We start from the raw sequence: 13,911 nt of genomic DNA on the forward strand, positions 1-13,911 counted from the left end.
TTTGTGGTTTTCTGGGTACTGTTGCAAGATCCTGGTAGGAGAAGCACAAATTTGTTTTATAAGCTAATCAGAATCCTGCTGTTCAATAATGAGTGAGTAATTGACATATCACAGCACCGCCACGCAGTTCTATGGCTGGGGATGCTTCCACGCTTACTGCTCGCCCAAATCAGAACGCAAGCACCCTCGCCCTCAAGAATACCTTCCTCTTAAAAGTGCTCCTTGGATAGCAGCCTTGAATCTTTCCATTTTACTTAACAACCCCTTTTAAAACAAAGGCCACTGCAGTTTTAAGACCCTGACTCCAGGGGTGGTCAGAAAACAAACAAACCCCTGCACTCTCGACATCTCTCTCCCTGCTGGCTCCATTCTGGGGAGCCAGCGGGGGACTGGAGATTGTGAAGGCTCCTGCTTTTCTGAAGCGCTGGGAGCAGGATTCTTGTCACTTCCAATCTCCATCTCTCTTTGTGACAGGGTTCCCAGCAGCCCCGTGCTTTATTTGGCAAGGCTTTGGTGTTGATATGTATGTGTGTATGTGCACACATATATAATAAATATTTTATATACATATTTTTATATAATATGTAATATATGCATTTATACCACTTCAACCTTTTCTGTTCCCTCTCTGCTAATTCCTCCCATCCAATAATAGACTTGGAAGAGGAGTTGCAGTGGTAGGCTACATCCATTGTTTTGGATTGGTCTGTAACAGAATGCAGCTTGATTTCAACAACCTGTGAGTGCCAGCACACACAAATGAGACCCCTTCCATACCTACACTCCCAGTTGTGTGTGTGTACCCAAACACACATACTGCCCACTCCCATGAGAAACAGGTTCTCCTTGTGGGTTATTTCTAGATGTTTCTTAGATAGTCCTTCCCCTTCTCCTTGATGTTTAAAGATGAGAATCAGCATCTTTATTCCTGATTTCTAGGACTAGGACAGTGCTGTCCTGCAGGACATCAGCTGGAAAACTTCTCTCAGGAAATCTGGACTAGAATCCAAAAACTCAAGTACTAAAGAGAGTCTTTGAGAAAGAAAAGCAATCTCAATTGTAAATTTCCACTGGAAAAGAATGAACAGCTTATCTTAAATAGATTCAGTGGTTAATTACCCTTTCTGTTTAAAAATGTGTGCCTTATTTCCACTTCAAATGAAGGAGGAAAGTAATGTTTGCCATAGCTTCAAATTAACAGCGTTTGATCAACCTACAGCTTTAAAATGAAATCTTCTCTTGTTTGGTGGTTTTTTATTGTTGTCTTATATACATGCTTTCAAGAGTATAGTATGGTGCTTTTTGGAAAGGGGGAATTGGCCACTTTAGATTAGCTAGGCTAGAAAGAATGTAATTCTTAAAATAACTGTTTAGGATGAGTTTAGCAGTTGGTGGTTTGAAGAGGATGATGAGCTCTCAGGAGAGAAGGCAGCATGGCCAAGGAAACAAAAGGCCCTGAGCAGGCAGACGTGCTGTAATGCTGCCGTGGATTTCTGTGGGTGAGCTGTCTGTCTGTCCTGGGCTCTGGCAGTGTCCCGATCCCTTTTGTTCCAAGGCAGTGTGTGGCACAGCTTCCTGTGCAATGGCACACATCAGTGCCCAGGATGTAGAAATGATTCAGTGTTTTGTGGGAATAAGATGCCCTCCTGGTCTTGAGAGCTCTGAGTAGCTCTGCTTTTCCAAGTGCTTGAGCTGCTCTGCAGCCAGCACATACACACTGCCCATGACCCTGTCCCAGGAAGGGCTGCTGGAGGAGTAGATAAGAGAGGAAAACTAAGCTGCTGCATGCTTTCCCATGCAGTGGGCTGCAGCCATTAGAGATCTCAGCCTGACTCCTTTGCCAGCTGATCCATGCCCAGCATGGATCAGTGCAGTCTGTGAGCACCAGCCACTTTGCTTTACCCTAAAAGAGCTCAGACACATTCATTATATCCCCAAGAGAGATACTCTTTTATGTGTTTCACATCCATGTTATCTTCCCATCCTGAGCTTTCTCTCCAAAATTATTTGCTGACGTGTACCTGGCTGGCAGAAGCTGCTAGAACTCTCCAAACCTGCAGAGAGTTTGCTGAGCTGTAAAGCTGATCAGCTGGGGACCACTGAAATAGGATAGGGAATATGACCAGGGAAGCCCCTCCTGGGCTGGAAAGGTCTCACCTGTCCAGGTAAATAGCCTGCCTGCAGATGGAGAATGGTCAGATGGGCTTTCCAGTGCAACAAGGCGAAAACAGCAGCCTGAGCAGTGCTTTCACCAGGGACAGCACTGACTTCCTTGTGGAGCCCCCTGTGGTTTGAAGAAACTCAAGCCCCTGGTTAACATCACACAGCTGATGTATCCAAAACTCCTTGTGCCATGCCCCAAGCACCCTGCTGGCATTTACCAAGGTGGATCAAGGAAGACTTCTCCTCCAAGGGGCAGTGAGGTGGGGAGGCTGCCAGACCATCTCTGTTTCTGCAGTGTCAATTCCCAAAGGGCAGCCCTGGCAAACTGCTCTGACCTCCAGAGTGGCGCTGATGTCTGTGAGCAGCTCTGCCTACCCAGCCCGTGCTACCGAGTTCCCTCTCCTCCAGCACAGGGAAAGGGGTCAGTGGCTGCTAAGCAATGCATGTTTTTGTCTTTGCATGAGCTGCTTATTGCTTCCTTTCAGAATTTATCTAGTTTGGACTAGATGGTGCTGGGTAAACCCTGAGAACCAGCTCTGGGATCACATCCTTTCCAAGGGATTTCTATCTAATCTTGAAAAAGAGGACAGACCTCCCAGTGGGGAGCTGTCAGCTCAGGGGAAGCCCTCAGGTGTCCCAACTGCTTCTCCATCCTCCTGGCCTCAGCAAATGCCATCACTCTGTAGGATGTGTGCTGGGACCAGCTACACCTGCTGCTCTGCCTCTCCCAGTTCTCATGGGTTTGTTTGTGTGCCTCAGACACTGTGTCAGATGCCTTGAGGAAAGGAGATGTGTGAGCATCCCGTGACATGGAGTGCTGCGACAGGGACAGCCCCAGTGCTGTGCCTGGAGTCTGGGGCAGCACCGAGGCACGAGTGGGACAGGAGCTCTGGGAGTGATGATGGGTGGGGATCAGGGTGGTTTATGGACTCACAGCCACTTTCCCAGCTACGGGGAATGTTTTAGCCAGGGACACCTGGCATGGAGGCAGGGGAGGAACGCCTGTAAAATGTGGAGACAAACTCCCTTGCAGCTCAGAGCAATGGCTGTTTCTCAGCAGCCCTTGTCTATCCTGTGCTACGATCCCTGGGTCAGGTCACAGGAGTGTCTCCAATTAACCCAGCCCTCTGGCGAGCCTTAATTGGCACTCCAGGCTCTCCTCCTCCCCCTTCTTGCCCCACCACGAGTTTCTCACCTCTACATCTGCTGCTAAGCCTTTACTCCCAGCATCCCAGCCACTGCTGGGAACCAGTGACCATAACCCATATTTACTCCCTAAATCAAGGCAGCAGCCATCCCCTTGCAGCTTGGGGCTGCGTCCTGAAGGTGTCCCTGCTTGGTGCCCAGCATCAGACTGTGTGGCAGGAGGAGGGGCTGTGGCTGCAGGGATGAGCACGGGGCTTGGGGATGGGTATGGGCTTCAGTGCAGAGAAGCTGGGAAGTTCCAGGAGGGTTTTTTGGTGGGTACTTGCTGGGAGAGATGGCTGCTGCTGTTTCCTCTTCCCAGTGCTCTTTCCAGAGACCACTGGACACATTAACCCTCCACGTGCTGCTCCCAGAGATGAGCGATGTACCTGAATGACCAGAGTTGGAGCATGGCTGCAGGACACAGGCTGGGGGAGAGGGCCCAATGCTTTCAGGAAGAGCTGGAAGCTCATGTGCAGGGGGGACACCAGAGCTGGAACATCCTCAGTGGGAGAATGTGGTGCCTGGACTCTCCCACAGCCCAGACAGCCCGGTTTGGGCTGGCACGGCAGGCCTGGGGGTGCCCATGATGCTCTCCCAGCTTGCTCTACTCTCCTGGCCCTGCGGGACCGGCCTGAGTGGGGCCAGCCTGTCGGGACCTGTCCCTTTTAAGCCCTTGGAGCTGTTGCCAGCCGTGGCTTAGTGGGGTCCCCATCCTTTCAACTGGCTGTTCGGCAAATTAAGAGCTTGCTATTAGGCTGCTAATTAAAGGCACTTCATTAGCAGCAGGGGAGGCAGCTCCTGGCCGCAGCAAAATTGGATTCCTCTGAGCTGCCATGAGCGGATTCTCTCCTCTCTGGGGCTGGGGGCTGTGTCCCTCCGTGTCCGGGGAAGGCAGCTGCCTCGAGCCATGGCCGTGGGCTACCAGCCTCTTCCCGAGCGCAGGGGATGGGGCACATCTACCCCACGGTGGGAGAGGGGCCGGAGGTGATCGGGGTGATGTGGAGCCGCCCCCTCGCCGCCAGCCTCGGGGATGGTGCAGTGGTGTTGCCCCACTTACGGTTCCCGGGGTCACTCGCGTTTAGAGGGGACATGCGAGAGCTCTCAAAGGTGTCAGAGCATCCTGTCAGTGGTTCCGCTGCCCCCAGGCTGGGCCGTGACCCCTCAGCGGGCTGAGCAGTCCGGCGGTGCTGCCCCTGCCCCCGGCCAGGGGAGAGGCTCCCGGACTCCTCCTCCGGCCGCTCAGGCGCCTCCAATGAGCCCCGGGGTGCCCGGGCTGCCCTGCCCTGCCTTCCCTTCCCTCACCTCCTCCTTCTTCTATCTAAAAATGGGAGAGACCAGCGGGGCCGCCGGACTGCCTTCCTCCCTCTCTCCTTCTCCTCCCTCCCCGCGCTCCGCCTGCAGCCTCGCGCCGCCGCTCGGGAAAGGGACCCCGCGGCCCGGCGGGGACATCACTGGGGTGAGCTCCCTGCGGGCCGGGAGGGCTGCCCCATCCCTGCTTCCACTCTGCCTTACGGGGTCCCTGTCCCACTCTAGCCCCTGGTCTGACACCCCTCGGCCTGACATCCCCCTCCCTCTTTTCCCGGTTTAGGATTCCTGATGGGATTAGGGGGGATTTGCTGTGCGTGAGCCGGGAGCTGTTCGGTGCTACGAATCCGGCTACCGTGCGGGGGGCGTTGCGAGGAGGGTCGGGCTGCGGTGCTGGGGAGCGGGGCTGCTCCTGGGGGACGCAGGCTCGTCCCATGTCCGCACCCTGCAAGCCCCGTCGCTCCGGGGACATTCATCGTTCCGGGCATTCATTGCAGCGCCCAGGGCTGTCCCGGCAGCTGGGGGTGCTCTGAATGCTCCTGAGCACCCCCATCCTGGGGTGGGCTGGCTCACAGCTGCAGGGTAGCTGTTCCTCCACAGCCACCGGCTTCCCGCAGTGAGGACCCCCAGCAGGAGCGGGAGACAAAGGTGTTGGAGGGGGTGCGGGTTTAGGAGGTGGGTCCATGTGGCGTTTTGGGGTGCGCTGGGACCTTCCACGGGAACATTTCAATGGCGTTGGGCCACTCACAGCAGCACCACTCAGCTGCTCCATTGAGGTAGGGGGATGGATGTCCCTCCTTTTTCCACCTGCCTCTTTCCATCTGCTTCCCCTCCCAGCTGGGGGCAGGGCTGCCCAGGTTACCCAGGCTGGGTCACCACCACAGTAAAAAACCTCACACCACAGCCACAAGACCAGCCACGGGGAAGCTGGATCAGCTGAGCTGGGTGCTGGGCTGGCATGAAGGAGTGCTTAACAGAGGATTCCATTGCATTGGGGTCTTTGCTCTGGGCCAGGGTCATCCCTGCTGGAAAAGGGGCAGTTCATGACACCTTGGCTCCTGGCTCTGCTAGCCAGAACTGTGCTGATCCTTCCTCCTCTTTCCCAGCATCTCACCTTCCCCCTGCTGTCTGTCACCCTTCTGGTATCCTTTGGCTCCTCCATGCTCTATGGCTACAACCTTGCTGTGGTGAACTCACCAGCAGAGGTAAGGGATGGGCAACCTCTCTGGGAGCAGGGAAAATGGCTCTGCATCCCTCCCCTGGAGGGTGGAGGGACAGCTGTCCAGCAGCCCCACATCAAAACACTGGCATTTTACTTGAGCAGTCACCCAGAGAGGAATGGCATGGGAAAGACATCAGAGTCCGTGTTGATGTACTCCACACTGGTCCCCTCGGGAAAGCAGGGCCTGGAAAGCTGGCCACAACCTCCCTGCTCAATCTTGAGTGCTCTCTTTGGTATCTCTAAGTCATTCTTAGGCCTCTCAGGTGCTGAGGCTTGCTGAGCAGCCAGACCAGCACATCCCAGTCATCCCCAAACGTGTTCTGCCCTGCATCTCCTTTAATGTTGTTAAACCCTTGATATTGTCCCTATAGACAATATCCCTTCCATTGTCTTCCCCTTTCTGCCAACAATCTGGTACCTGCGTGTGTCTCTGCCCTGCAGCACATAAAGGCTTTCTACAACACCACGTGGTCCCAGCGGTACGGACACGGGCTGGGCCCTGCCCCCCTGACCCTCCTCTATGCCCTGACTGTCTCCATCTTCGCCCTGGGCGGGCTGGTGGGCTCCCTGCTGGTGGGGGTGCTGGTGGAGCGGTACGGCAGGTAAGGGGGTCACACCATGGGCCAGGGTGGTTCAGAGGTGGGCTGGGACTGGAGGAGCTGCCCCGCTGCTTGTGCCTGCCAGGAATGGTGCTCTGAGCCGCAGCGCTCTCCTCGTCCTCCTGGCCGGCGGCTTCATGGGCTTCAGCCGGGAGCTGGGATCCCCTGAGATGGTGATCATCGGCCGTTCCATCACGGGGCTCCACTCAGGTGGGTGCTTCCTGGGCTGTGCACAGCCCCTTCCTCATGGCTCAGTCCCCTACAGCCATTCCTAGGGGGATGGAGAAGGCTTTGTATTCCCCACAGGCTCTGTGGAGGGTACAGCTCTCTCTCTGGTACAGCCAGGGCCACTTCCAACGCCATGGGGTCCCCACTGTGTTTGATGCTGGACATGGGAGGAGATGGACCTAGGCTCTGGCTAGGAACCCTTCTCCCCACTGCCTCTGCCATCCCAGTCCCTCCTGTGCCCCCCAGGTATCTGTCTCAGTGTGGTGCCTCTCTACCTGGGAGAAATCGCACCCAAGAACCTGCGGGGATTCTTGGGCCTCATGCCCAGCATCTTCATCTGCCTGGGGGTTTTCTCTGCCCAGGTCCTGGGCCTGCCAGAACTGCTGGGCAAGGTGAGCACAATACCCCAGCCCACACATGCTGGATGCTGTTCTGCCCTCCCCTTGACATATCCCATTTCAACTCCTCTCAGGACAGGTTCTGGCCCCTTTTCCTGTCAGTGGTGGTTGTTCCTGCCTCCCTCCAGCTCCTGCTGCTGCACTGCTTCCCTGAGAGCCCTCGGTACCTGCTGATAGAGAGAAATGACATCTGTGGGGCCACCAAAGGTGAGGGGACATCCTTGGGCAGACTGGCTCCGGAAGGTGCTGGGTGATCTGGGTGCTTCTCCAAGGTCTTCCAAGACCAAGGTGCTTCCTCATGGCATTCTTGCATATCCATACCTGACAGCCCACCACAGTCCTGTTGATTCAGCCCTTCTGTCCCACCTGGTTGTGCCACAGCATTTCCACGGCACCCAGCACTGTTGTGTGATGCTTTTCCCCATTTCCTATGGATGGATTTCCCATATGGGGCTGCTGGAGAGCCAAGCCCCTACCTGGTGCCATACCTGTGAGCATCCACCCTGTGCTGGGGACACGTGTCCATGCCCCCACTCTCCCCACAGCACTGCACCGGTTCCTGGGGAGCCCCGATGTACAGGATGTGATCGAGGAGATGAAGGAGGAGCAGCGGTCGCTCTCCTCCATGGAGGTGGTGTCCGTCTGGCAGCTGCTGCGGGACCGCTCCGTGCGCTGGCAGACGCTCTCGGTGGTGGTGGTGAACGCCGGCATGCAGCTCTCAGGGATCGATGCTGTAAGCCCAACGTGGTCCTTGCCCCAGGACACAGCTGTGCAGACACTGAACTGAGACCTGGCAGCTCATTTCCTCGAGTGCCCCGTGGCTCCATGCCCCAGCTCATGCTGTATCCCCTCCTCGGCAGATCTGGTTTTACACCAACACCATTTTCGAGAACGCCGGGATCCCCGCGTCCCAGATCCCCTACACCACCATGGGCACCGGCGCCATTGAGGTTGTTGCCGGGCTGATTGGGGTGAGTGAGGGACAATCAGATGGACACAGCCCCTCCATGCCAGAGCCCTCTTGCCAGCTCCCAGCACCATCAAACAGGGGGCACAGAGTAGACCCCCAAATATTATCTGTGCCACAGCACAGCCCCTTTTCTGAGGGGCAAAGGATTTGACATGAAAATGGGGATAGGAGATGGGATGAGACAGGCTCAATTTAGGAGTCACATCTAGGAGTGGTGAGATAATTTTAGAGTAGCAGGGAGGTTGGGTAGATATGGCAGAGAAGGTTGGAGATGATGGAGGGGACTAGAAGTTTCTTCTGGCTCTTACTTTCATTGTCCCTCTGTTAGCAGAGTCACATGTCCCCATTTCCCCCCACCCCCAGCCAAGCACTGGCCTGGCCCCAGGCTAGCAGCCCTGCCCCCCCCCCCCCCCCAGACAGCCCTCATTTAGCTGGAGAGTTAGCACTGGGCCAGGCAGATTTATGGCCCTTGTCCCATCTGCAAGTGTCACCCAGGGCCAGCCCAAGCCACCCAGCACTAAATCCACTCCCTGACAGTTACAGAGATGGATGGGGGTGGCTGCTCCCAGAAAAGAGGGAATGAGTGGGGGGCTGCTCCCCGCTCCCATAGCCGAATCCAGAGAAGAGCGGGGTCCCCTGCCTCTCTGAAGGGTACCCCCTACTCCCCTCCCCTTTCTGTGGGTGTGTCCCAGCCCCCCAGCAGCCTCCCAGCATAGAGCCAGATTGCTTGGGAGCAGCCCCGCAAATGGCCCCTGATGGACATGCTGAGATTGGTTATAAAATTACAGGCATTTGTTCTGCTGTCAATACCCTGCCTGCTCCCACTGCCGCTGCGCTGCCTGCCCACACTCTGCTGTGCCCACTCCCCCACAAACGCCCCCAGCACCTCCACCTGGCACTGATGCCAATGTGGCTTGCGGGTCACCCCAGCCAGCCCCAACCCTGCACCCTAACCCCTGCTCTGTGGGACCCATCTCCTGCCCCATGCATGCTCACCCCTGGTGCTTTCCATGCCCCAGGCCCAACCCTGGAACTCTGAGCTGGGGTTGCCCCTGATCCCCAGATGCCACCAGGAGCATTCTCCCACCTACAGCTGGATCTAGGGTTCAGGGGTGGTCCCATCCACCTTGGAGCTCCCCAACACCCTGTCGGTCTCTGCTCTCTCTTGGCAGTGCTTCACCATCGAGAGGGTGGGCCGGCGGCCCCTCATCATCACCGGCTTCTGTGCCATGGGTGTCTGCTCAGCTGGCATCACCATCTCCCTGCTGCTGCAGGTAGGGCCTGGCCGCTGCCACCCCCTGGGCCATTATCAGTGGTGGAGGGATGGGTAGAATCCTGGAGGAAGGAGCGTGCATGGAAATGAGAGGTGAGCTGGCTCTTCCAAGTCATGCTTTCCCTGCAAAGTTAAAGAGAAGGTAAATTTAGCACCAAGAACAACAACAAAAAAAGAAAACACAAATCCCTATGAGAAAAATCCTGCTGCTTCTGGTAGCTTTTTTTCAGAAATAGTTGTTCCCAGGGAGGCAGCTGTGATATGCCAGGGCAGGTGAAGGGTCCTTCTCCTGCTGTCTGCTTCCTGAGGATGCTCCCGTGGCTCTGGGGACACTGCAACATCATGAGCTGCTGAGCTGGGCTGAGGCTGACCCTCACCAGCTTTACCCCAAACCACAATTACTTGTCTGCATCTCACCAGTGCGTCCTGTGTGGCCACTGTCCCCAAGAGCTGCCACCAAGCCAAGGGCAGGCCTGAAGCCGTGTCGCAGGGATGCTGGGTGCGAGGCTCAGGGCCAGCCCCCAGCAGCCTCCCCAGCCCGGTGTCCCCTCGCAGGCCGCCCTGCCCTGGATGCGCTACGTCAGCGTTGCCTGCGTGGTCGGCATCATCGCTGGCTTCTGCATGGGACCAGGTGGGTCTGGGGCTGCGGGAGTGGGGAGCAGTGGGATGGGAATGGGGGCTCCAGGAGACCAGCAGGGTTTGCAGGCAGGTGACAGGACCTGAGCCTTGGCCTCATCCCCATGGTCAGGCCCTGGTTTATGATGCTGTACCTCCAAGTGAAACCCCACCACAAACCCCTCCAGCCCCACATATCCCCAGGGCACTACCTCCTCCTCCTCTGCTTCCTCCTGGGTCATACTCCAGGAGGAAGCAGAGTGAAAGCCCTGGCAGCCTTCCCCAGACCTCTGTGGAGGTGTCACCACTCCTATCACAGTGCAGCTAGTGAGAAACATCCTGTCCCTAATCGAGTGCAGGCTCCAACAGCCAGGAGTGAAACCTGGACTGGTTTACCCAGTTGATGTATTAGCAGAGCTCTTAACAGATCTATAATTCATCCTCAGCCCAGACTTTATTCACTGTAATTACATCTTTAATTAGGATTTTAATGGCTCATTGTTCACAAACAATGATGAATAGGAGTTTTAAAACAAAAAATATATATTATCTCTGTTCTGAGTGAGCTGTGAGTAAAAGTCCGTCAGGGGCTCCACTCCTCCCTCACTTCTTACATTTGTTTTTTGGTTTATCTTTTCCCTGCATTTATAAAGAGGTCCAGCCAGCCCTGTTTCAGGCAGTTGGGATCCCAGGCATGTCACCATATCAAAAACAATCCCTTGCCAGATTCCTGTGTGTCTTGGAACGTATTCTGGACCTCGGATCCTTCCCCCCAGTACAGGGACAGTCCTGGGACCCAGGACCTCTGGCTCAATGACACTTGGCTGGAGAAGCTAAGTCCTTCTAGAAGAAATAGCCACACCCTGTGTCCAGTTTTCACACCACTTACAAATTGGCTTGGGAAACCACTTCTATACATTCTGGGTTTTTCCACTATGCATGGGAAAAGCAGGTTGGAAATGGCATTTCTGTGTCATGCAGGAGATTCTGATGCTCAGAAAAGTGGTTGTTTCTTTCCTCCCTGAATCAGGCACAGTGGCAACAGAAGCTGATTGATAGAGGGAAGTTTTCTAAACTGTTTTGATCAAGGGGGTCTGGAAAGGGCATTATGGAGGCTGCCAGGAAGATGTTTCTCTATGCCTGTGATCTCTATGAGCTTTAATATATCAGCATTTAGAAACATTTTTGGAAAACAAAGATCCACATGAAATGTTCCACCTTTATTTTGACTCAGTCTGAAACTTTCCAGTCATGCAATTTGGGGAACTGGCCTCAGCACCCAGCAATGTGCCAGTGTGGTATGGCCCTTGTCCCAGGGGGGACATCACCCCCCCAAGACAAATCCCAAGGGTAGGACACTGCTCCACCACACTCCCTGTCTCCTCCAGCTCTCCCAGCACCACCAGTTTGAACCATGAGTCTTGCTGGGCTCCAGCCTATGGCCACAGGACTGAGGTGGGCAGAACCTGTTGACCCCAGAGATACCTGAGTCACCCTGTCCTCCATACCCTTGATCTGTCCCCTCCCTCTGTAGCTGGTGTTCCCTTCCTGATGACAGCTGAGCTCTTCATGCAGTCACACCGCCCGGCTGCCTACATTGTGGGGGGCTCTCTCAACTGGCTCTGCAACTTCACCATCGGCTTCATCTTCCCCTTCTTGCAGGTACCAGTTCAGAGGGGCCCCGGGAGATGGAGGGAACGGACACAGCCCTGCTGCTCTCCCAGGATGGGGTGCTGAGGCAGGGATGCCTGTGCTCTTGGCTCAGCTCAGTGCTGGACAGAGCCAGCCCAGGGAAGGGTGATGGGAGGGGACACTGCCTCATGCCATGCCCAGTTTGGGAGTGCTTGGTTCTCTGTCTCATCCTGCTCTTGTCCCCAGATGTCAGCTGGTGCCTTTTGCTACCTGGTTTTCTGTGGTGTCTGCCTGCTGGTGGCCCTGTACGTCTACCTTGTCATCCCTGAGACCAAGAACAAAACCTTCATGGAGATCAGCCACATCTTTGCCATGCGCCGCTCCGTCCTCTCCGTGCCAGCCCACCTCATTGGGATGATGAAGCTCGATGGCTACGGGACTTTGGAGAGCAGCTCCCTGGAGAGCTCAGGCTCCAGCCTGCCCTGATCTGAGTGGGCTGGGGGTGGGGATGGTGGAGGAGGCTCAGGGCTGGGGAAGGATGTGGGGGCCAATTTATTCCAACCTGGTCATCTCTGAGTCTCCAAGGACAACTCTCCATGGCCCAGTCTGGACCCAGGAGGAGCCCCATTGATGCACCAAGGTTGCACTGACTGCTGGGCATGATCCCCATGCTGGAAGAGATGCTCCCACAGAGACAAGGGGACCTCCTGAAGCAGGGAGTTCTCATTGCTCCTGGCTGTGGGGCCTTGGCAAGGGCTTCTGGCATGAGCTGTTTAATAAAGAGCATTGTTTGGCAAGTTTAGCCTGGAATGGCAGCAAGCAGGAGTGCACTGGAATGGGCTTCCCAGCACCAGGGAAGAGCAAAATGAGAAGAGGGGCTTGTCCTTCTCCCCCCTGGCTGGAAAGGTCAAAGTCACCCCACATTTTCTAGGAAGGGTGGTCAGGATGGTTCCCAGGCTCTTGCATCTCACCCCAAGTTGGTCATGCAAAGCTGGAGACTGTTGCAGAAGGGACATAGAGCAACTCTGAGCTGGGGGTGACTGTCCAGCCACTGTGCCCCTCCACAGGCTGCCGGAAGCTCTTGGTGCCTGGCCTCGTGTGCTGGCCCCAAAGAGTGCTCCCATGGGAACTCTGCACACTCCCAAACTCCCTGGGGGACAAAGGGATCCAGGATTCACCCTCATCCCCTTACTGCACCCCATGAATTGCTGTGACTCCAAGGTGCTCTCCAAGCACGACCTCTCTCATGCCTTGCCCTAAATCCTGGGGCTGTGTTGGGAGGGAGAAGCTGTCCTGTGTCCCAGGACCCTCCCCACAGAAGCTCCCAGAAATACCATGGCAGACCATGGGGTTCCCAGACCCTCCAGGAGCTGTCATTTGCAGGAAAATTACATTTTGTTCTGGTGAGAGGTAAGATGGTGGGAAAGGCTGTGTGGCCAAAACACTCTCATGCCAACACAAGCATCATTTTGTTGTAAATAATTTATCCTTTTTTTTTTTTTTTTTTTTTTTTTTAATCCAGTTTCCCTCTCTGTGGCAGGTCCACAGCTTGGTGTTCGGTGTTTGTGGTCACTTAGTGAGGAGCCCACCCTTCCTGCATCCCTCGGCAAAGCCTCAGGGCGTCTCTGGGTGTGTGTGGGAACAGGGACTGGGCCATACTGGGTCCCCAGTGCCTGGTCCTATCCCTTCCATCCTCAGCCACCAGCCTGGGGCTCTCATGCATCTTGAGCCGTTTAAAGGACATCAGTGAGAGCAGGGTCAGGGCTCCACAGCACCAGGCGCTTCCCACTCCGCCTCCCTCCCGACTCGCTGCTCTCTGCAGCAGAACAGAGCGGTAAATATGTGCAGCATTACATATGTATAATGGAGTGTAAATAACCCCAAAAAGTGCATTGTAAATAGACTCCAAGTTTATCCTTTATTAATGAGGCACTGAGTGCCCTGCTGTTTTAGAGCAGCGAGACTTTGATAATATCAAAACCTAAATTACACTTGTGTCTCTCATTCCCAGCAAACGACAGCATCATTTCAGGCCTCTTTGCCACTTGTATTTATTTATTCTGGTATTTATCTATCTCTTCCACCCAGCATGTGGGGCAGCTTGGAGGATGCCCCCTGCCCTCCCTGTGTGAGGCAATGGCCCCCCTGGGACCAGCCCCCCATTTCTGGGGTCCTGGCATAGCCAAAGAGTCAGATTGTTGCCTTATGGCCAAGGACTGCTCTAAATGGCCAGTGAGATGGGGCAGACCTGGGAAATGTGGGGTCAGGACCCATTTCTGTCAGGGTTTCGGACCCCACCAGAGCTAGAAGTGCCCTCT

At 55.3% G+C, this 13,911-nt stretch overlaps 1 protein-coding gene across 1 annotated transcript; it reads left to right on the top strand.

The window, feature by feature from the left end:
* The first annotated feature begins 4,296 nt into the window (after positions 1–4,296).
* Positions 4,297–12,380, top strand: LOC128810853 (solute carrier family 2, facilitated glucose transporter member 5-like). The gene is made up of 13 exons (XM_053983992.1): positions 4,297–4,384; positions 4,497–4,807; positions 5,763–5,861; positions 6,320–6,480; positions 6,563–6,687; positions 6,952–7,097; positions 7,178–7,310; positions 7,649–7,836; positions 7,964–8,074; positions 9,246–9,347; positions 9,902–9,977; positions 11,496–11,623; positions 11,840–12,380. The coding sequence occupies exons 1-13, from the start codon at positions 4,297–4,299 to the stop codon at positions 12,077–12,079; spliced, it is 1,908 nt and encodes a 635-aa protein (XP_053839967.1). The 3' UTR covers positions 12,080–12,380.
* The last annotated feature ends 1,531 nt before the right edge of the window (positions 12,381–13,911 follow it).

This window comes from Vidua macroura, chromosome 8, assembly GCF_024509145.1.
Source record: "Vidua macroura isolate BioBank_ID:100142 chromosome 8, ASM2450914v1, whole genome shotgun sequence".
Lineage (NCBI taxonomy): Eukaryota > Metazoa > Chordata > Aves > Passeriformes > Viduidae > Vidua > Vidua macroura.